This window comes from Barbus barbus, assembly GCF_936440315.1.
Source record: "Barbus barbus genome assembly, chromosome: 20".
Lineage (NCBI taxonomy): Eukaryota > Metazoa > Chordata > Actinopteri > Cypriniformes > Cyprinidae > Barbus > Barbus barbus.
The window spans coordinates 23,761,306-23,783,696 of NC_136748.1; the positions used below are offsets into that span (position 1 = coordinate 23,761,306).

At 39.6% G+C, this 22,391-nt stretch overlaps 1 protein-coding gene across 1 annotated transcript in view; it reads right to left on the reverse strand.

The window, feature by feature from the left end:
• Positions 1–399: 399 nt before the first annotated feature.
• efcab11 (EF-hand calcium binding domain 11) overlaps positions 400–22,391 on the reverse strand; it is a 53,395-nt gene continuing 31,403 nt past the window's right edge. The window contains exon 6 of the mRNA XM_079443730.1: positions 400–1,218. Coding sequence (XP_079299856.1) covers positions 1,113–1,218 — 106 coding nt within the window. The 3' untranslated portion in view covers positions 400–1,112. The remainder of the gene's footprint in view (positions 1,219–22,391) is intronic.

The following is a 22,391-nucleotide window of genomic DNA, read 5'->3' on the forward strand; positions in this document are numbered from 1 at the left end:
ACAACAGGCACACAATGTGTTAATCTACAGCTCTTTGCACCGTTGGCAAGGCTTAGACTGAAGCCACATCGCAAGACAGCTCTACCGTCTTTCCTCGCACGGGTTTGGCTCACGGTGTCGCACGCTCTCTCCCACAGCACAATACAGCAACTAAACTGGGGGATTCGTTTAATCGAGTTTCAAAGAGGAAGGTGAAGATTAAACTAGCACCTCTCTGTTTATATTTGAACAGCGGGCCATTCCCGAAAATGAACCTATGAGTGGATTAAGCACGTATTTGATTAAAACTGTATTTGATTATTTTTCTCCAAGGCCATTTCCTTACTTGATGCCTCCTGAGCCCCCTGATGGATTGAGGATAGAGTGAGCGTCATGTCATACAGATGAAGACTCAGGACTGATTACAAAAACAAATTAATCTTTATTCAGATGGGAGTGCAGCAAATCTCTCGAAACACAAACAAGTATTTACAGTTCCATAATCGCATGTAACAAGACAAGTCGCATAAAATCCTCCCTGAACGAGTACGCTTGGGCTTTTTAATATATGTCGCTAGCAGGGAGTTCTGCAAAAACAGAATCTGAATGTGATAGTTAATATTCAATTTTTAGGCAACCTGCCTATTTTGCAGATGGAAATTGAACGAGGAAGGAGAATTGTAAAGATCCGACCCCTTAGTTGCCATAAAATGAGGTGACAGAACTCACAGAATTCATTTTAAGAGGCACAGAGTACAGAATATCAGAAGTCAGGGACGGGAATATTGTTCCCGCATCTAGTGAAGTAGACCCTGAGAGGCTGGGTTAAATTTAATGTAGTTTGTAAGGCAACTGCACAATAGAAATGTGTGCTTCTCTATTACATGGTGCAGCCTCAGTCCAAATGGATCGATACAACATCAAAACTCATCATCAAACCCAAGTGTCAAGCATTCGAGGTAACTCTGCCATTTTACCAGACAAGGCCAAACGGTGTTCTCTAAAGTGCTAACAATTATCTATTGGAGATTCAATTTGAAAACCTGACTATCAAAGCTTTAAATTAAAAGCCAAAAGGAAGGGGGGAAAAAAAATCACTGGGTTAGTTTTTTAAAGAAGCCGTTTCCAGACTCTTATTTTGTGGCTCCTGTGAAGCTGCAGATGTTCGCCAAACCATAGCTGATGACATTTTCAAAGTCCTTGAAGCTGATATGACCATCAGAATCCTGATCTGCATACCTGTGCGACAGAAAAAATTTACAACAAATACATTTGTTAATGTTTGTGTAAGAACAAATAAGTATAGCAGGGTAAGATGGGGGAAGAAGTTCCTTTTAAAAACAGTATCCAAACTATAATATTTAGAGATGTGTTAAGCATGTACAACAGGGGTCGGCAAGTAAGTTTGGCATCGGGCCAAAAAAAACAATTAATTACTAGATGGCGGACCAGAACATAGTCAAAGGATAATTGAAGATGTTAATTGATGAAAAATGCAACCAGAATTGCCTGTGACTGACTGTTACAATGTATTTTGTAACTGGTAGTGAGCTGTTACTCTGTAAAATCCTGCGACAGTCATTAACAAAAAGCCACATTTGTGTGGCGGTGTCCGATCAGAGTATGTGAGCGGAGTGGAGCGTCAACAATTTCCCTCCGCGCTCCGAGCATTTAATAATGATATCAGAAACACCGCTCCGCGTCTAAAGTATTTCAGTATGTTTGAAATATCACAGTTCTATGGAAGCCCGTTTCTGCCACTGAATAAAAAAAATTATAAACTTTTATAAGATAAACTTTTTATCTCACAATTCTGACCTTTATTTTTTCTTCTCAGTTTTGAGGGGGGAAAAAGACTGACATATTCTCAGAATTGCGAGTTTATATCTCAGAATTATGACTTTTTAACTCGCAATTGCGAGTTTATATCACGCAATTCTGAGAAAAAAAGTCAGCTTTCAGCTGAAAATATTCAGAAGGAACATACAAATTCCTTGAGAAATATAACTACCACTGCAGTCATCATAGCCTTCACATTCTTTCTGATTTGAGTGATCCTTTTCTATCTAGCTAGCTAAATATGTTTAACGTGAATTCTTGATAAATATGCAGTTATATTACAGGTCGTTGGCATGAATTGTACTCGTGATGCAGCGGTGATGGAGCACTCTTGGAGCGAGTGAAAACCACGACGCTCCGAATTTGAAAAAATCTGCTTCTCGCTCCATTCACAATCACACCGCTCCGCTCCGCTCCCATACTCTGATTGTGAGTAACTGCTGCTGTCATGACAGATCTATTTCAGAACCGGCCGCTATCAAAATAATCTGGCTACGGGCATGGGCCAGATATTATTGCTGGCCCGCGGGCCGCCTGTTGCCGACCACTGATGTATAAGATGATGATGATTCATAATGCAGTATATTAAGTAAAGGAAATAAATGGAAACATTTGCTAATTTAGCAGTATAGTAAAAGTCTATATTTCTCATTACAAGTATGCAATGGTAGCAACAGACCATAAATCCAGATTATATGATGCCACTCAATTGGCCTATACAGGTTACAATGAATAATGGAATTGTTTGAAATGTAAATCTAATGCACATAATTATTCCATACATCCATGAATTATAATTATTTTTAAATTAAATCATTAAAATACCAGTAACAACATCCCTTCTGAGTGCCCCAAAGGTCTAACTTAAACTTTAGCGTAAAATAAATTCATAGATCAAATTTTATCTCATTGTTATTATCTAATAACAATAATTAGATCATTTAACCTCACAAACTGTTTAGATTCAGAAGATTAAAAATTGAGTGAAAGAACATTAAGAGCAAAAACATTCAATAAATGTGTTAATATTTAGTGACATCTATGGTCAAGTGGTGGGACATCTTACCCCAGAGGATATCTTAAAACTTTTCAAAGGGGTCATATAATGCGATTTCAAGTTTTCCTTTCTCTTTGGAGTGTTACAAGCTGTTTGTGCATAGATAAGATCCCTGAAGTTGCAAAGACTAAAGTCTCAAAACCAAAGAGATATTCTTTATTCAAGTTAAGACTCGACCACGCCCTCCTAAAACGGCTCATTTAAACAAGCCCCCACATGTCTACGTCACGATTTTCAAAACACCACCCAAATGTATACGCAAAGAGAGAGGGCATGATTTTTATTCTCGCTGTAGCGTTGTTGCTGCCGCTGGCACCATGTCCTGGAGACGCTGTGTTTCGTTGTGTAAGAGAAAGTACTTTCTTTGGTCTTCCAAAAGAGGACACAACTAGAAATCAGTGGTTAAGTTGTATTTACAACATTGTTCCTGAACAGTTCAACCCAAATATTAGAGTGTGTGCAGCGTATTTTACGGAGGATTATTTCCCGAACCTGGAAGTAGCCTACCAACTGTGCTCAAAGGCTGTTTCTACAAAGTGGGGCAATTCCAACTTTGCAAAGACAGTCTGGCATTCTAACTCACAGCCTGTAAGTACGTTTTCTTATTTAAAGAATTTGCCACTGACTATTCAAATGCGAGTTTTGAGCTGTGTAGTGTAGTGCTTGTTGTTTGACGTTTCTCTGATCACAAATGCAGACATAGTAATGTTTAAAAGACAGTATAAGTCATAATTATAATCAGTAATTATGTCCCCACTGGATGCAACAAATGCCTCGTTTATAATGGGTTTTATTGTTTTTGTGTCGTCGCACCGGGACACGGCATCACAATACGGTAAGGGGCATAACATTTCCGTCTCAAGCTTGAGGTATTCGGCCAATCACAACGCACTGGATAGCTGGCCAATCAGAGCATGCCTTGCTTCTCAGAACGATGAAAAATCGGCACATTTCAGAAAGGCGGAGCATAGAGGAGCAACAATAATGTACAGTATGTGGAATATAATGTGTTTTTTAACTTTAAACTGCATAAACACATTGCATTACACCAAATACACAAAATAATGTTCTTTTTAGCAACATCATATGACCCCTTTAAGTAAAATCATTACAAGACATTCAATTACATGCTGAAGATACAGAAAACATGTAAGATCTGATTAGTTTGAACATTTTAATAGCATTCAGCTGAATTTCTGAACGGCATCAAAAAAAAAAGAAAAAGAAAAGACGTGAGGGCAAAGTGCACTGTAATATTAAGCCAGAACTCAGAAAAAACTATTGAATATCTGTCAGTGTCTGATATAAACTTAAACTGAATAGCAGGAGGGTTAAGTAATATGCAATGCTTCAGCTCTCTCACTCAAATTCAACATGACATCCTTTCTTTGATCTATAGCCCAGGCACTTCATCACTAACATGGCCAGCAATAGTATTCCTTTTGAACTGCACCAAGGCTGTTGATGCAATCTGATAATCCATAAATGTGATGACAAATGAGTTGCGTGGACATTTTCTGGTTCAGCACGTGTAGTCAAATGTCTTTGTGGGCTGACACAGTTGAATACCCGTAGAGGTGGTAGATGTATCTCAGCTCTCAGATGTGAAAGTGACTGATGTTCACTCTAACCTTGCGAGTAAGTGCTGTCTGATTGACTTGAGCGAGCCAGCACCAGACTTATTTCACTTCCTGGTAGTAGTCTGTCCCTGGACAGGTGGTGGATGTGCGGAGAGCTGCTCATTTTCAGCAGACTAAGTCTTATCAGTCCTGAGGGGGAAGTCATGTGGCAGGAAGAGAAGCCTTGACTAGAGGTCTTATACCAAAGCCATGAATTTCAGGAAGTTCCAGTTTAGAAATAAGCTTTTCTAGCTGGAAGGGTCACCGAAAAAGTGTCTTGATACCAAAAGTAAAAGCAAAGAAAATGAAGCTGAGAAAAAGAAATACACCATCTCATCTGGTACCATGGTTATAGGCTCACACACGTTTGTCTTTAAGTGTCAATGTCCACTGACTGTCTCATCAGTCTGTGTCTCGGTTTGATGGTTTTTATTTATTTATTTTTTCTACTTTTCTTTTTCTTAATATTTATGTACATTCTGTGTTTTGTATTCTATATAATTGCACTGTCCTTGGAGCGGACCTGACTTACATTTCACTGCTGGTTATACTCTGTATAATTGTGTATGTGACAAATAAAAATCTTGAAATCTTGATGCTGCAACCAAGTGACTTGCAATTGTCCAGATCTATCACACACTTACAGCTTCTGAGAGCAAAGCTCTTCTCTGTTCTCCCTCTCAAAGCAAGCGCACATTTCACATTGGCGAATGAGTCATTCGTGACATAACGAGCAGATAAAGACAGTGTGAGCAAATTGAATCGTGTCCGAGGAGCAAAGGAGGACATTACAGAGCAATGGGCTGACCATTTCTTCCTCTCAGTGCTCACTTCCTGTTTCAAAGATGAAATTAAAATAGCTATTCTGCTGGAGAGAGATCTTATTTCCTGCTTTTTGGTTCAGCTGTTTATCGTCTACAGTGCATCATGCAAGTCTGCAAGCGCAGAATCAAATTGCAATCACGTAAAACTCATTAAGCGGATGTTTTTACCAAGACCGAGATTAATGCGGATAAAAACCGCCACAGGAAAACTGCTCCTCCAACTGCAGATGAGGAAAAGCAAACAGCAAACATAAGGGAAGAGATATAGAGGGAGCTGAAATTTTCCTGCCTCTCCCTCTCACTGGGGTGATTTCTCTATTACTCTCAACAGCAGACTGATCGTGTGCAAACACAGCAGATGTGAGGGAAATTTGGTAGCAACAGGGAGGAGAATTAAAACAACATTAAGCATCCAGCAACTGGAAAATCACACTTCCCTTTTCCATGCCGGTGACTCCCATTCAAATGGAAGTGTAGCACATCTAATTAGATTCTAATGAAGTCCTCCCCATGGAGGAGGACCGTTGAGACATCAAGCATGCCCCTTTCCTGAGCCTCTGCACCTCTCTGAAGCTTTCAACAGAAAGAAATATGGCAAAGAGAGAAGATGATGAAACTTCACGAACAGCTTTTGAACACCTGTGCTACTTCCACTGATTAAACGAATAAGGCAAAATATCTCTCTTGCTAGCCTGCAATCAAGAGGTTGCAATTGAAGTGTGACAAGGTTGAGCATAATCACGTGTGAAGAGGATTGCGTGGACTGACAATCTAATTTATGTAGCAAAGCGGACCGATTCCTGCATTGCCGTGTTTGATTGAGTGATGTGATATTAGAACTAAGGCTTTGCATCAAACAGACTGACAGGTTGTTATATGAGAGGGCACAGTGCTGTACACGGAGGGACTGTATAGTCTTCATGGTCTTTATCTCAGCGAGAAGAGACACATGAGTGATATTTTAGCTGTCCCTTCTTTCAGATACTGTGAGTTGTAGTTAACTTAGCAGTGTCAATCAAAGCAGGACTGTGTTGCAAAGCCCGTTCATTGTTTGAATGAATGTAACAATTCTACAGCTGATGTGTACGATACCGATTTTCTAGTACAATCATATTTTGATTCAATTGTCATTTCAATTTTATTTCGAATCAGTTGAGTGTTCATTACAATGTCTATTTTGCTTACATAAGAAAAAAGATATATTTGTTAAAGCAGTAAATTTTACATAGCAGTGACTAACTTGTTTAACTCTTTTCCCACCGGAATCTTCCATCATTTATAAGATAACGCTTGCCCACTATTGACAGAATTTCGTCTGGATCAAAACACCATGAAGAAGAAGCAGAAACATGAAATCATGTCTTTAGACTGATGCTTATGTAAAATAACGCAATCATCAAACATTAATCACTATATAAATCGTAACAGAATGAAATGACGATCCAGGACCATGGATGTGTTGATTATCAGTCTGAACCTGATCCTGGTGGGATTATGCTATGGGGCGAGTTCGTATTGACTTCTCCATTACGAGATTAAATGAAAATTGTACATAAAAAAACTGCCCGATCTTCTGATCAACACATTTTACGTAAACCCATTGAACGCATGGTCCGCCAAATGCGGTCGACTGTGAGTAACGTCACGTCCCAACACGAACACGCCCCATAGCATAATCCCACCCTTGACACTGATTGACAGGTTTCTGTGTAAGGCATCGGAAATGGAAATACAAAGGGAATTGCGATTCCATTTGAGTTTTGGCTGGCTACATACGCGACGCTGAGAAAGGGAAAAAGCAGACGTGGTCATTGAAATTGCTATTTAAATATGACTGGGTCAATACTCGTAAGATATGGGAAACACAGATGCAAACGGACTTTGCATTTCCATTTTAAATTTGGCTGTCACTGTGCGTTCGCGTAAACGAAAATGCAAACGGTAATGCGCGATTTGCATTTGCGTTTGGATTGTCACATTTTATGTGTCCACAAATTGAAAACGCAATTGCAAATACAATTTGCAATTCTGTTTGAATAATGTCCGGAATATCATTCCATAGTTTTTTGTTTAAAAACAGAGGCTCTTTGTTTTGACATTACATGTTCACATATTCATTCAACAAAATATTTTGGATGCCATTAAACTTTTGTGAAAATGATCAAAAATGCTGGCGGTGGTTGGCAACTTTTAAAAAAATATGAAAGAGTTAACTGATTAACTATTTTTCAACATTTTGTTTGTAATATAAGGATAAAATCACCCCCCAAAAAATAATAATAATAATAATCACCCTCCTGCCATTCCTTACCTGTACGACTTTCATTATTCTCTGAGAATGTTTAAAGACAACAAAATATTTTGAGAGTTTTTGAGAGACCCCACAGAATTTCATTGTATTGGCTAAAGGACTCACAAATGATCTTCTTGTTTTCTGCAGATGAATGAAAGGTTAAAGGGCTAGTTTGCCCACAATGAAAATTGTCATCATTTACTCACGTCGTGTCCAAACCTGTATGATTTTCTTTCTTCTGCACAACACAGAAGATATTCTGAGAAATGTATCAGTGTTTTTGTCCAAGACTGTCTGGTTACCAACACTCTTCAAAATATCGAGTATGTTCCACAGAAGAAGAAAAAAAAAATCAGGTTTGGAACAGGTTTTGTAATGACAGAATAAAATTTTTTGTTTGAACTATTACTTTAAGCTTCCAATGCTGGTCGTTTCAGAAGGGTTTTCTGTCAGAAGATAGCCAGCTACTCTAAAGAAGGGCTGAGTTGTTGGTCCCTAACCGGGCCTGCCATTCCATGTGCACAGGTGTCTTCCTCCTCGGGCTCTTAACTGCTTGGGTGCTTATTAGCCTTCAGCCAGAGATGAGGAATATCTTGGGGGCTGAGCGGTGATGAAGACTCATCGAAGCATGCAGATCCTCTAATTACCACATTGTCATAGCTAGAATACCGTCGTAATCAGAATAATGGCGCATGGCTCGGGATGTTGTTCTTATTACCACGCAGTGTGGCAGCTGTATCTGTGAACGCTCAGCTAATCAACTCAGCTGAGAATCTGCCAAGTCATTCGCCCAGACCACGACTACTACGAAACACTCGCTGTGTGTGATCTGTGCCGCTTCTGATAACGTACCACAGAGGGGTGAGATGGAACCTGAGCGTAGCGAGAACGACGAGCCAGTCTTCTCAGTCACACAGGATTTGTGTTGGGACAAAAATCAGCATGGAATTGTGAGAGAGTGGGCAAGATTTGCTCGGCAGCAATGTGTTGGACAGCCATAAGTGAGATAAATATTGCCTAGACGATTCGTTTGTCTCACACCTCCATGCCAGGATTCCCTGTGGAGGACACTGCAGCCTTCCCGGGAGATGGAAAGAGGCGGGTGATGACATCATCAGCATGGCCCACAGGAACAGGTGTATTCTTCTGATTGGTGTTCAGATGTTCTTTTTTCCTCTCTCTTTATTTATTTAATTTTGGAACAAGGGGAGATGGGGAGGAGAGGCATGGCAGACCGCAAGCGCTACTCTGTCACTGTCAAGAAAACGCACGCTTCGCTCCTGTACTGACTCTGCATAAACCTGAAGGAAAAAGATGCTCTATTGGCCTAACTTTTCTCTACACCAGCACAGTTTTTATTCTAAGACACAGAACAATATGAAAAGTGCTACAACAGGGGTTTTCAAACTTTGATGTCAACAACCCCTCCTGTATACATTAAACATGAAAAGATACTGAAATTATCAGTTTAATTGAAATTAATTTAAATACTGCTTTTCACAATAAATATCATTCCATAGCTTTTAGTATAGATTTGGCTATTCATTCTTATGGTTAAACACAACAGAATACAATAATCATGATTAATCAAACCGTAAATTAAACTAATAAAAATTGCATGAACATAAAATTTGACAGCCATAATAATATATATTTTGTACAATTCTTTTCCAGTCAAGTGCCCTTGCAGCCCTCTGGACCCTCAGTTTGAAACCCCCTGTCCTAAAATATCTGTAGAGGTATCTGTAGATAACTGTCATCTTCTCTAACACACTGTTTCAACATCCAAAAAGGAGAAAACTTAGACACAATCAGATTCTACTTCAAATAAAGAAAATGACAGATATGCATATGGCCCAGGAGCTCAACAAGCAATCAAAGATGCACGCCATTGTAGAAAAGAAAACCTTCTGCTCTTTCATGCCAGTGGGTAGGGAAAGAGCCACTGCACTGCTGAGATGTGCTCTGATTGTGTCTTAATTGGGACACATCATGGATCCTCTGACTGTTTCATTTAATTTGCTCTTCTTTTGTCCTAATAAGAGAGCACAAAGAGGGGTGGAGCTGGGATCCTGGGAAGTGCTGCATTTTCACCTGTGATAAATGGAGACCTGCTGCACCGTGGGAGAGATGTTACGGCCACAGCTCAATTTTATATTAACAAAATCACTTCCATTAAAACCACTGCACATTGCTGTCATGGCAACTGCTGAAAGTATCAATGGGAGTTGTGAAATGTGCAGCAGAAATTTCTTCCCCGCCTGTGGCCCCCAGACGTGATATTGATGCCGCTGTCAGGGGCGGCTGGCTTCCAGCTCCACAGCTACCTGTCGAGCCTACAAACAAGATGCAGTTTAATTCTGCCAGCAAGAATCTACACATCTTGTCCCCATGCATACACACATAATCCCTCAAGCTGCTTAAGCACGAGGAAAGCTCATATGTATGCCTAAGCAATGTTTTTTTAGACAATACACACAATTAGTAAAGCTGCAATGTTTGAGTTATTGAGTGTGTAGTATTACAAGCCATGACCTGTAAAGATAGGCAGATGAAAACCTATTTTATCTGTATGTACAAACCAGGGCTCAGCAATAGGGATGGTCTGTTGACCCAGGGCCAGAATGAATAGGCCAGACTTACTTTTTTTTATTAAGTACATGCATTTTAATGCCTTTACATACATTTTAAATGCAGTTTTTTTTTTTTATCAAAATGTAAATTCATGCCCCAGTCACATTTTCTTGGAGAAATAAATATAACTTACACTTTCAGAAAAAGAAAAAAAAATATTTTATATTTTTACATTAACAATGTAATCAATATTCTATTTATTAAACCCAGGGATGAATATCATCAAGTTAAGTATTTTACATTTATTCCAAAATAATAACAAGGCAGTAACAATTTAAACAACATATATTATTTGTGAACTTATGTTCAGCTTTTTTTTTTTAGAGTTAACTTTTAACTATTTTTCAGTCATCAAAGCTTGGTAAATATTGGTCACGGACACAGAGATTTACCTTAAATTTAACCAAGCTGATTACTCCCTAAAAACTCCCACAGATCATGTTTTCAGGCCATTCCAAGTCTTATTTTGATGTAACAAAGTGGTTATATCTAAGTGTGTGAGTTGTTTACTTACTTTTTTAAATCAGTCTTCCCACTGATGTCATTATATTGGTCAATCAGACTGATTCATGAAAGAGGAACACGCACAAACACAAGAGGCAGGATTTATCACATGAACTAATCACAGACGATCATAATTCATATCCAATCACACTCACACTGCGATTAGGGCTGCCACTAACGACTATTTTTATTTCGTTTAAGTCTAAATATGTGTTTTATGGATTCTCGTCCGTGAAATGCGCCACTTCCGGTATTTTGCCGGTTAGTCGACGTGAGCAAAATGAAGTCGACAATTTTTAAAAATCAACTAGTCGACTAAAATCGACGAATCGCGACAGCCCTAACTGCGATGAAGACATTGCCTCCTCTCACATGACTTTTCCCCATTCATTCTCAATTAGCCCTCAATCAAACTCATTGCACTTTATGGGGTCTGTTAAAACCCAATGGGCTCAGGGGAGGCAAGAGAGTCATGGACTCCCACTGTAACTTTACCTGCAGGTGTCACTGTCACAGTGTTTCTTTAGAAAAACGAGTGATTTATGCACTTTTTAGTGATATATTTTGTAATGTTTGCGTTGTTATATTTTTGTACTACAATTTTTTTTCTCATCCAATTTATTATATATATTATATATATATATATATACACACACACACAAACAAACACATACACAAGTAGGCATTGTCTTACAAGTAGAAATCTAAACTACTGGCCTCACCAGACCTAATCTTTCTGTTGAGAGCGGTTGCACAGAATACACTCAAACACAGCATGCAACAGCTGTATTTCCATCTGAATTTCTCTATTTGTCCCTCTTCTCTACAGCACAGGTGGTCTGCAAACACCAGTCACCAGGGAAGAAAGAGAGCAGTGCTAGTAGGGACAGTCTATTCTTAACAATCCGACAGGAGTGCACTGAAAACTAAGCTGTTGTTCCAGTAGTCCCACACACCCAGAGAGAGCGCATGCCAAACAACACTCACAGCCTGTCAGATGAGCAGTCTCTTTCTCTTTCACTCACACACACAAAATTGTGCACGCAAACACACATCTAGATAACACAACACAAAACCATTGCACACACACACACCCAAAACCAATCACCTTTCTGTGCACCCGACATTAGGATATAAAGCACTAAAATATCTAAAGGAGAATGCCACAATTTGATTCATGCCATGCTTAAAATCCTGACACGTTTTCAGCACAAAGCCATGAAGGCGAAACTAGGCTGTAAAGCCACAGCTTGCAGCTGTAAATTAGAATGTGCTTACCGCGAGGAGAGATTGATGACTACGTAGTGTGCATCTTGTGACTCGCTCACTTGGTTAATAGGGCATCTCTGTGACTTTCCACATATGCACTCATCCCAGGCGCAGCGGCTTCTTAAACAGAATTAAAAGAGATGTCCGTGTGACATCCTTAAAAAGCTTGTTGACCAATTGGTTGAGGAGGCAATTTCCCCAGCGAGCTTTACAGGTGGTAAATGGATTACGTAACTGGGATTGAAAGTTACGACGATGGGGCTTTGTGGAGCATGCAGAGGAAAACGAGAGGAGCGGTGTTGTTTGTTCCAAGGCTATGGATTTCTAATAAATGTTTACCACTCGCTTTGGCCCCAAAACTCTCAACAACAATCCGTTTTAGTCACGGGTAGGGAAAGTCAATTTATTTAAATCCGGCTCTTATCCTGAAAACTCATCCTGGCTTCAAACCCGTCCCAAGCCACTGGCTCCATTTGGCATCGCTGTCATTTCCAGCCGTCTTCTTAATAACTCCTTGACTTAACCCACTTCCCGACGCAGGGGCCCTCGTATTCAATCATCGTCTGCTCCAGGAGAGACCAATCCTCTGTTTATATTACTCCACAATTTATTCTACTTTAAAAGACTGCTCGGAGAGTGAGGAAGGAAGAGAGAGAAGGCACTGGAGGCTCTTTACAATAAGCCTGATTCATCGTGAAAATTTCCTCGTTGTTTAATCAGCCAGTGTAATGAGAGAGAGTCGCAGTCTATTCAGACGTCTATTGACTCTTCTGCTCTATTCAAACACTTTTGCTGCTTTAGTTCTCTCTGCACTTCATAAGCTTTTCCAGAAAAGCCTCTTAATGGAATGTGAGTCAGAGAGACCGGTGTTTTCTGACAAGTGAAGACACATTCGGGAAAACAAAACGAACAAGGCTGTCGAACGTGGAACCTGCTCTGGTACAAATAAATCCATTGAATCGCTGCCAGTATTGTTCGTATTGTCGAGCTTGGAACACAAACCACGTAGGACAGAAAGCAGGCAAAACGCACAGACTCATTGGGTAATCAATCCATTTCTGTGTCCCTGCAGAGACTTGAATAGACATCTCCTGCACCTACTCCCGTTTAGGCCAACAACCGGGGTATCAGGCAGGCACAGACAAGGTCCTGTTTCTCATGCAGTAGCTGGTCTCTTTTAGAACTGGCCCAAGTTTCCACTGCCTTGAAAGTTATGCCATAGCTATGTTACTTCACAACGTGCACACAAATGTGCTTGAATGCATATTTTGACAAGTAATTTAATGGCTTTATGTTGGGGAAGGGAAAAAAACCTAGTGGATGGAGACACTGTGCACCACTATATGTACATAAAACGTACACCACATGCCTCAGGACCTTTGGGTTTTGTTAGATTTGGTTTGTGTGCCATTGAATTCTAAATTGCACTCAAGTTCCTGATTTTTAATTGAGGTAGCAAAATGGATGCAGAACTGCAATTTAAATTTGCATGTAAGAAAGTGGATATAAAACTCATTTGAGTTTAAATCGAAAAAAAAATAAAGTCAAACAAATGTATATAAATGAAAGTAAAATGAAATTTTTAACTAGAAAAGTAAAGATTGACAAGACCGTTTGAACAAAAGTTTAAATATTTATGTCTGTAGACAGAAACAGTATGTACAATGACGGACGGACGGACGGACGGACAGACGGACAGACGGACAGACAGACAGACAGACAGACAGATAGACAGATAGAGAATTTTGCTCAACCCTGTAGATTGTTGTGAGCGATCTTGTTTTGTATCCATTTTACCACATTGCATACACATAGAAGGTTCCAGATCAGGGCACTGGCTCTGCACCAATAGGCTACCGGCACCCTGACGGTGGAAAAGCAGCGAGAGTGCACTCTTCAAGACAAAAAGCTGAACTCCTGCTACCAAATTACCATAATATCAAAAGTCAATTTTTGCTCATGTCTACAGAAGGAGCCATGGTTACAAATCAAGTGTAAAATTTTTGGGTTATACAGCAGGACTTTAAAGCTCAGCGGAGAGAGTGGGCGTGGAGCATCTGGGCCCAGTCAGGTACAGATGAGAAATCCAGAGAAGAAATGAGGTTCAATATGAGGAAGCCCTGCTGGGGATGAAATGACCCTAGTATTGAGGAGGTAAGGATGGCAGCTTTCCATGTGCGTGGCTCTCGCTGCTGATTAGTAGGACTGATGCTCTCCTGTGTGAGCCGGGCCTGTGGACTGATGGGACATCACCAGGGTTCCACATCGTCTCCATTAACACTTCATCTCGCTCACCTGAGGGGAGCCGAAATATGAAATCAAAATATAAAGAGCAGAGCCGAGAGAGAATCTCTGAGCAGACAAAACATGCACAGTCAAACTCCTCCACTCGCCCATGTACAGTTTATCCCCCACACATACGTTCTGTGGTTGGAACTCCAGATACACACTCTCCAACAGTGCTCCAGTTACATATTCAGATCAAACGCTTCACAGTACTCTCCAGCTGAAGCAAGCGCACTGATCCTCCAAGCTTCTAGTGCTGTTGTGTTCTTGTTGGATGTTCCTCTGTGCTTTGTGACTGAAAAAGAGAGCTCTTTCTTTGTGTCTTAAAATATGCTTCTTCTGCTTCTGTAGCAAGTCACGATTTCTTTTGTCAGACGCAACTGAATGAAAGACCTTCATCTTTCTGGGAGGGGTCCACTGAGACACGTCACACGCAAAATTGTCAAAATCAGTGGAAATGCGGCGCACTGTTGGGAATTTGTGTTTTTAATTTGATTTTTCTTTGCTGTCTAGACTCTGCTGCAAAAACGGTACAGTCGTCGCATTTCCTGACTCTCTATGGAGACATATGCCACTTTTTATCATGCCAGGGTTGACATATAGATGCACGCCACAGAAATTAATTTCAGGGTCACAGTAAGGAGTTTTTGTATAATCAAACTGATTAAAAACTGAAAAACATTAAAACTGCATGCCTTAGATAAACACGGTCTGAACAACAAAAACAAAGCTCTAAGTTGCAGGAGGTCCTCTGCAATTCTTGTTATGGACAACCCACAGAGGCCACAGAGAGTGCCATCGTAACCATAAGAACCCCCCTGTGGGATGCGCACAATTGCAAATCATGCTAAACATAATTTGTGGGATGTTTTGCCCCTTAGGACGACTGCACTCATAATTCATGCTATTGTCCGTACAGACGCATTCGTTTGATGTTTCTCCGATATCTCTTACTCACCCCCTCTCGAAAAAGTCAACACATGCTTGGGAGGAAATTCAAATGTGGAGCACTGCAGCAAATGTCAGGAACAATATAAGCCTTTGAGACCAGCAATGTGAGTGGGGGTTTGTCAGGGAGGAAAGCCAGTGATGGTCTCAGATATAGATGCTGATAGACCCTAGGGCTTCTCGACATGGACATGAGGGGTGTACAGTAAAGCACAGACAGCTGTAAGAGGATACAAAGAATTAGATCCAAAATCATAGAAACAAAATCAAATAATATCAATGCAATAATGACTTAACTTCATGAAGAATAAATCTTGTTTAATCAAACAAGAGCAGTCTGTATGTATTTTAAATGAGGTCACAGACATAAAAAGATGTTTATGACAGCCAAGAGTGAAGTAAAAACAAGACAAAAAAAAAAAAAAAAAAACACGCTGCATTAAAATGAAGGAAACAGTGTATTTTTTGCAAATCCTCTGCTTGAGAACTCATTGTGCTGGGTGACTGATGGTAATTAGTTGAAATTAGGTTGCAAGCTGGGCCACAGTATATCAGAGCAATGCTGTTCTTTTTTCCCTTATTCTAATTTGTTTACAGTCTTTAAGCCTCTTGAGTGAGCTCTGGAGTTTTTTTTATTTTTACATAAACTGGAATTAAAAAATAAACAATAAAAAAATGCAATTCAGGGCTGCAACAAACAATTATTTTGACAATTGATTATTCTGCAGATTATCTCCTGGATTATTCAGACCTGGTTCAATGTGGTTCTTCAAACAATCTGCAAAGCAAAGACTATGTAATATATAAAACACAATATATGCAAGTATAGCTGAAATAAACTCAGCCAAAAAAAAAACTCTTTGGCTTATGCATAAATAACACTATAGTAAACTAGCAACACACTGATTTATAATATTATTTAATATAAAATACCAATATTTACATTATATATAAAATTACATAAGAGTAATTCTGGTTTATTAAAAAAAAAAAAAAGACATCATTCTGTCCTGGTCAAATTGATTGTACATGAGTTGTTGCAGTCCTATTATTGCTTATAAAAGTTGTTTCACTGGATCTGGAAAGAACATACAAAGTATACAAAAGACTATTGAGCATAGTTTCCATAACACTCAAAAAAGTGCTGGATTTTACAAATCAGATTTATTGGCAAGAGGATACATTACAACACATTCAAATGACTCTCCAGAAGAAAAAAAACACTGCTGAGCTGGGCAAAGCTCAAGAGAAATTAAAACTCCAGGGCAACACGATCTTTAAACGGAGGTCAAAACATCTATATCTATGAAATGAGCATCTTTTCAAAATCAAAGCAGATAGGACAGTCCACGTCATAACAGTAAGGTGGATGTCTTGGCATAAAGATCACCAACGAGATTAACATCGAGAATGCATTATACACAATTAATGAGCTATAAATAGTTCCCATCCCATTCTTTTTGAGAACGTTTCACCAGTTTAACTGAGTAAGAAGATCATGGAATATATGGATGGAGAGAAAAAGTGACCAAGGAAAAATATTTGTGTGTGTCAATGCATTATGCCTCAGAGGTTAAGACTTCAATCAGTCACATTATCTCTACCTGAACGTTACCTGTTCACAGCTGGCCTGTTGCATCCCGATAGATTGAATTCTTCAGAGGGACAATGTAATCACTTCTACCTGAGGTTGCCTTATCATACATCAAGCACAGATAAGAGCAATGACAAGCATTTCTAATGAATGAGCTCTCAAAAATGCTATGACTGGGGGGAACTGACTGACTGACTATGATGGACGACTAGAGTGAGAGGCTTTTAAAGGTTTCTACCATTTTATGCTGACTGCCCAGCAGCCATCTTTACTGTGAGACTTACAGGATATAAAATCAACTGCCTACTTGGAAAAAAAAAAAAAGTATAGAAAGAGGTTGTGCTTGTCTGTAAAGATGAACATTCAGTTGGTTCTGACAGTGAAGGCAAAATAGATATAGAAGACTGGGAGATTGTGCATATGGCATTGAATGATGGGATAGATTCCACATTCCGAACATTGAGATGCAGTGCAAAGATAGCAACGCTACGGCTGTGACGGACAGGTGTCAGAATGTGAGTCATCACTTCATCAAATGAAGTCCACAAAATGCATCTGTGATCATTCAGGAATGTGCAAAACTACACATTTTCAGTGAGTCGTTTGAACTGCTAGTCAACTAATTGGTCTTAAGAAGCACAGAACGCCAATTAAAAACTGCTACTAAAAATATAAAAGCATAAATAAATCAAATGCATTATTTTACAGAGAAAGCATAATAAAACATCTTCTTCTAGCTGTGATAGTAGAAGTTTTACCATAAACAGACATCACATCAAAACCTCATTTCAAGACCAGCAAATCTTCATTGATAGACACAATAAGCTGATAACACTTGTTGTTTCACACAGACAGGAATTAGACCAACAGACGCTCGGGATGATCAGAGATCTGCTGAACATGCCAAGTGAGCCGCTCACCCTGTGTTTACTTAACCACAGCCTTCTCAGAAGTATTTACATTTTCTGCACAAATGGAAATCCAGATATTGCGCTGAAGGGTAAACAGCCCCTGCTAGAGAAAAACACGGGTGATTGAGCCCTTGTCTGATTTGATTACAGGTTTTATACATCAACTACATTGGGAGTACCAGTCAGTACAGAGTGCTCACAAGTCTGCCGCTTGACAGAGCAAAAGCTGAGGGATCCTGTGCTGCAATTCATTCATTAGCATGCTAATTACATCCATTCACAAATGAAAATACCCACAAATGCCCACTGCCTTGTCAGAGGCAGAACGCACAAATCCATTAACTGCAGCGTTCAGTGACGTGCCGCCTCCTACATATCTCTTACGTGATCTGCTACACTACCACTCCCATTCACACTGATCTGAGTTTACTGCTGTATGGTGTGGTAATATTTGCTAACAAACTGGCTTTGCAAACTTGACAGAATATGATTAGCACTCAGGGTGAGTGGGGCTGGTGCTTCGCTGAACACCATCAAATTTCTGCTGACAAGCAAAGATTCTGAAAGCATTTAAATGCTACTTTAATATTGGGGCTATTTTCTTTATTATTACTCAACCATTTTCTTTGTGAGCATAATATAAATTAACTTCGGAGACTACATTTTGAAAATTCTATATTAAATGAACTGTAGAGCGTAACAGGTTATTTCTGGCAAAGTTTGATCATAAATCCTTTTTCTTCAAAAGGAGCAGTTCAAAAAACAGCAATGTTGCATTTCATATTTATAATTTCACAAAAACTCCTGAAGTTAAAGGTTCTTCAGTGGTTTATCCCTGTTGAAAAAAACAGCATATGCTGGCTAGGTATGCTTTGCATGGCAGCTGGTTTGAGCTGGTCCTTAGTTGGTCATGAGCTGGTTTATGCTGGTCCTGAGCTGGTCTGAGCAGGAGCTAACCACCTTAGGACCAGCACATGACCATCTTAAACCAGCTCAGGACCAGCTTAAACCAGCTGCCTTGCTTCAAAACATACCTAACCAGCATATGCTGTTTTTTTCAACAGGGATATCAGCACTTAGGGTTCAGAAAAGAACATTTGATAGTTTTTGTTCACATTGCTATTTTCTATACAAAGAAAATGAATGGACAAAAGGACAATCTTCAATATTTTTATGGTACTCTTATAATTCTTTTTAGAGACCAACACACCCATCACCACTCAATTATTTTGCATGGAAAACATTCTGGCTAACAGTAATAAAAGATGATAGAAATTTCATATTTGGATGAACTATTCCCATTCCAAATGTTTTATTAAATATGCTTCAAATCAGCACACTGGTTATTCTAGGTACTGTCTGCTTATATTTTTTAGCTTTTTGCCATTTCGGTGAATGAGACAGACAGCTGACAGAGTAATAGTGAGAAAAGAGGAGAGCCAGAATCAAACCTGGGTTACCTATGCATCAGCAGCACCACCACTCAACAAACCCACAGTTCTCTGAATGGACATCATCTGTTGACAGAGTAAAAGTGAAGCCCTAGAACATCCAGTAGATGCTTTTATAAACTTTCACTAAAGAATGAAAACCTAAAATGGTCATGACGCTGTAAAATCTCTTTCTAGTACAGGCTATAATTGTACCCACTGTTGTACTCTTAATAGCCTCTATTTATAGGTCTCTAACCTGAGAAATATAGCTAACAGATAAATAACTCCATAGCAAGTGCCCAATACCAGTGTGTGGTGTTCTCTGACCCCTTTCATCTGTTCAGATCACTTGTACCATCTACAAAGAGCCCCTAAAATGGTTCAGGTGTTTACTTCAAATTGCCTGTGACACAGGCAATGCAGTCCGCAGGCGAAATGCTTAATGCATTCAAGTTGTAAAACATACTGCCCTCAGGCAAACACAGTTTTCAAAAGCTTTTGATTAGCAGGTAACTGATGAGGACACTTCTTCTCTAACTGTAGAAACACATCTGCTGGAATGGAAATGTAACATGAAAGTGTGTTGTGAGCTGGAGAGACAGTCTAGATATTAATTTATAAACACTCAAGTATCTGCTTAAAACATAATGCCTTGATGTGACTTGTCTGAACAATTAGCAAATTACAAAAATTAAAGGGATAGTTTACACAAAAATTAAAGTTTTGGCATCATTTACTCACCCTCATGTTATTTCAAACCTGTATGAGTTTCTTTCTTATGCCGAGGATAAAAGAATATATTTTGAAGAAGGCTGGTAATCAAACACTTGATGGTCCCCATTGCCTTCCATAGTATTTCTTTCCCTACTATGGAAGTCAATGGAGACCAACAACTGTTGGTTCTTTAAAATTCTTCAAAATATCTTCTTTTGTGTTCAACATAAGAAAGAAACTACAGGTTTGGTACGACATGAGGGTGTGTAAATTATGAAAAAAAAAATATTTTGGGGTGAACTATCTTTAAGCCACATTTCTCATTTTTCATAATTAATAGCATGAAATTCAAAAATAAGATACTAAATGTTCACTAAACCTTCAACAGGACATATTACTGTAAATCAATCACAAAACAGACCGCAAAGTCTTAGAAAATACCATTTCTGAGCTTCTCACGCTTCATCGTACTGTCCATCGAGTATTTTTTTTGTCCTGTAAAACTTAAGGGAAAATGATGAGGGTTTCCTGACAATGCTTTAGAATTAACAATGAGATGTGTCATATTGTGTAGCTCAGCAAGGAGCTGAAGAAAGCTTGTGCCGTGAAGTGTCCTGAAATTTGCTCAAGCTGACATCAGCGGCATCAATAACGTTGTTAATATTGCTAACGCACGGTTCGGCTAGGCTTGAGAGCCCTTGAGCATCACTGACCTTGACCCTGCTGAACAGCCGGCTTCCAGCAGCAGATGACAATTTCCTCTGTACTCTGCCCAAAGGGTCTACCGGCTCCATTAAGCCAGCACATCTGTAACAAAGCTCTAATCACTTCAGTAGAGGTATCTAGTGGCATCCTGGACATGATTATAAGATCAGGAGCGCTGAGAGATCGTAATCATTTAATCCTCTCAGAACACAGAGCTGCCTGATTTCTACAACTCTCCAGTGTTTCCTATTATAGAATTCATTACCGGGAGGGGGGAAAACAATTTAGACCTGAAAACCACAAAAAAAAACAAGAAGTCTTCTTCATCTTGTCTGCTCGTGAACCAAAAATTTCTAAGGAACATCGGGGGAACATCTGTGCATATTTGATCAGACAAAGCAATAAAAATTCATATTGATTTGATTATGAATTGGCATAGAGGAGGGTCTTGTCATCAAGTCATGCAGAAACAGTCTGTGTTCTTCTAGTGGAGGCAGAGCATTGTATCCCTCTATAAATCACTGTGCCATCAACTCCCAATGACAGGGTGGAAACGAAGCCCTTTGCACTGAGAGCCATCTGCCCTTGTGTACAATGACACAATGGGGAAGCACAGATCTGTGAAAAACACACAAACACTCCCTCTGTCTTTTAGCATCGGAAAAGTAGTACACACAGAAAGACTCAGGAACTGGTGCCAGGGATGCGGCAGAAACAGGCATCTTCTCTTCAAGGGGCATCTGCAACTGTAACAGCTATTCGTAACTTATAACTCGGCATAACTATGTGTAACTTTGACCACCCTGAAATTGGAGTCCAATTGCCCCAGCATTGAGGCAGAAGGCTATGCACTGTGAGCAGGTGCCAATTGAGCCCCCACTAGCCACATACCACCAGGGAAACAATCTGAAGGGGATACGTGGAACTCAAAGTGTGCTGATGTTTTTAGACATCCCCATCAGCCTGTCACTCTCCTTAACGCGCCTAAAACCACACACCAGCTTACACCAATACCGCTGTGGCAGTCATCCCACACAGCACAGCACGAGAGGAATCCTGACTCCACCCTCATGTTCAAAGAGATGTCTGAAGAGAAGCCGGCTCGGTTTCCGCTCAAAAGTGAGACAGAGCACACCATGTCTTTCCATCCCAAAAGCAAGGGAGGGAGCTAACTCAAACGTCAACACCTTTCAACACATTTGTTTCACCTATATTTATATTTACATTTATTCATTTAGCTGACGCTTTTATCCAAAGCGACTTACAATTGCTATACATGTCAGAGGTCGCACGCCTCTGGAGCAACTAGGGGTTAAGTGTCTTGCTCAGGGACACATTGGTGTCTCACAGTGGATTCGAACCCGGGTCTCTCACACCAAAGGCATGTGTCTTATCCACTGCGCCATCACCACCCCTCAACCACCCACAACTTCATTTATGGAAGTTATATAATGACACGTCCAGTATTATAAAACAGATAGCTCATGCTAGGTTGGCTGAGCTACATTTGGAGCTGTTTTTGTTACCTGCACATCTATGCAATTATACCTGAATTAGACTAATGATATACTCAGTGAAAGAACTGTTTAATGTAATTTTTAATATTCATGAATAAACATTAGTATGCTATAATTACTATTTCCAACATTTTACAAAAGCAACAAGCCACTTGATGCTATGCGTTACAGTGAATTTACTACAATTAGATAAGTTAATTTATGTTGCATTTTACACAACACAGATTGTTTCAAAGCACCTTCACCTGAGAGGATTTTAGGCGTT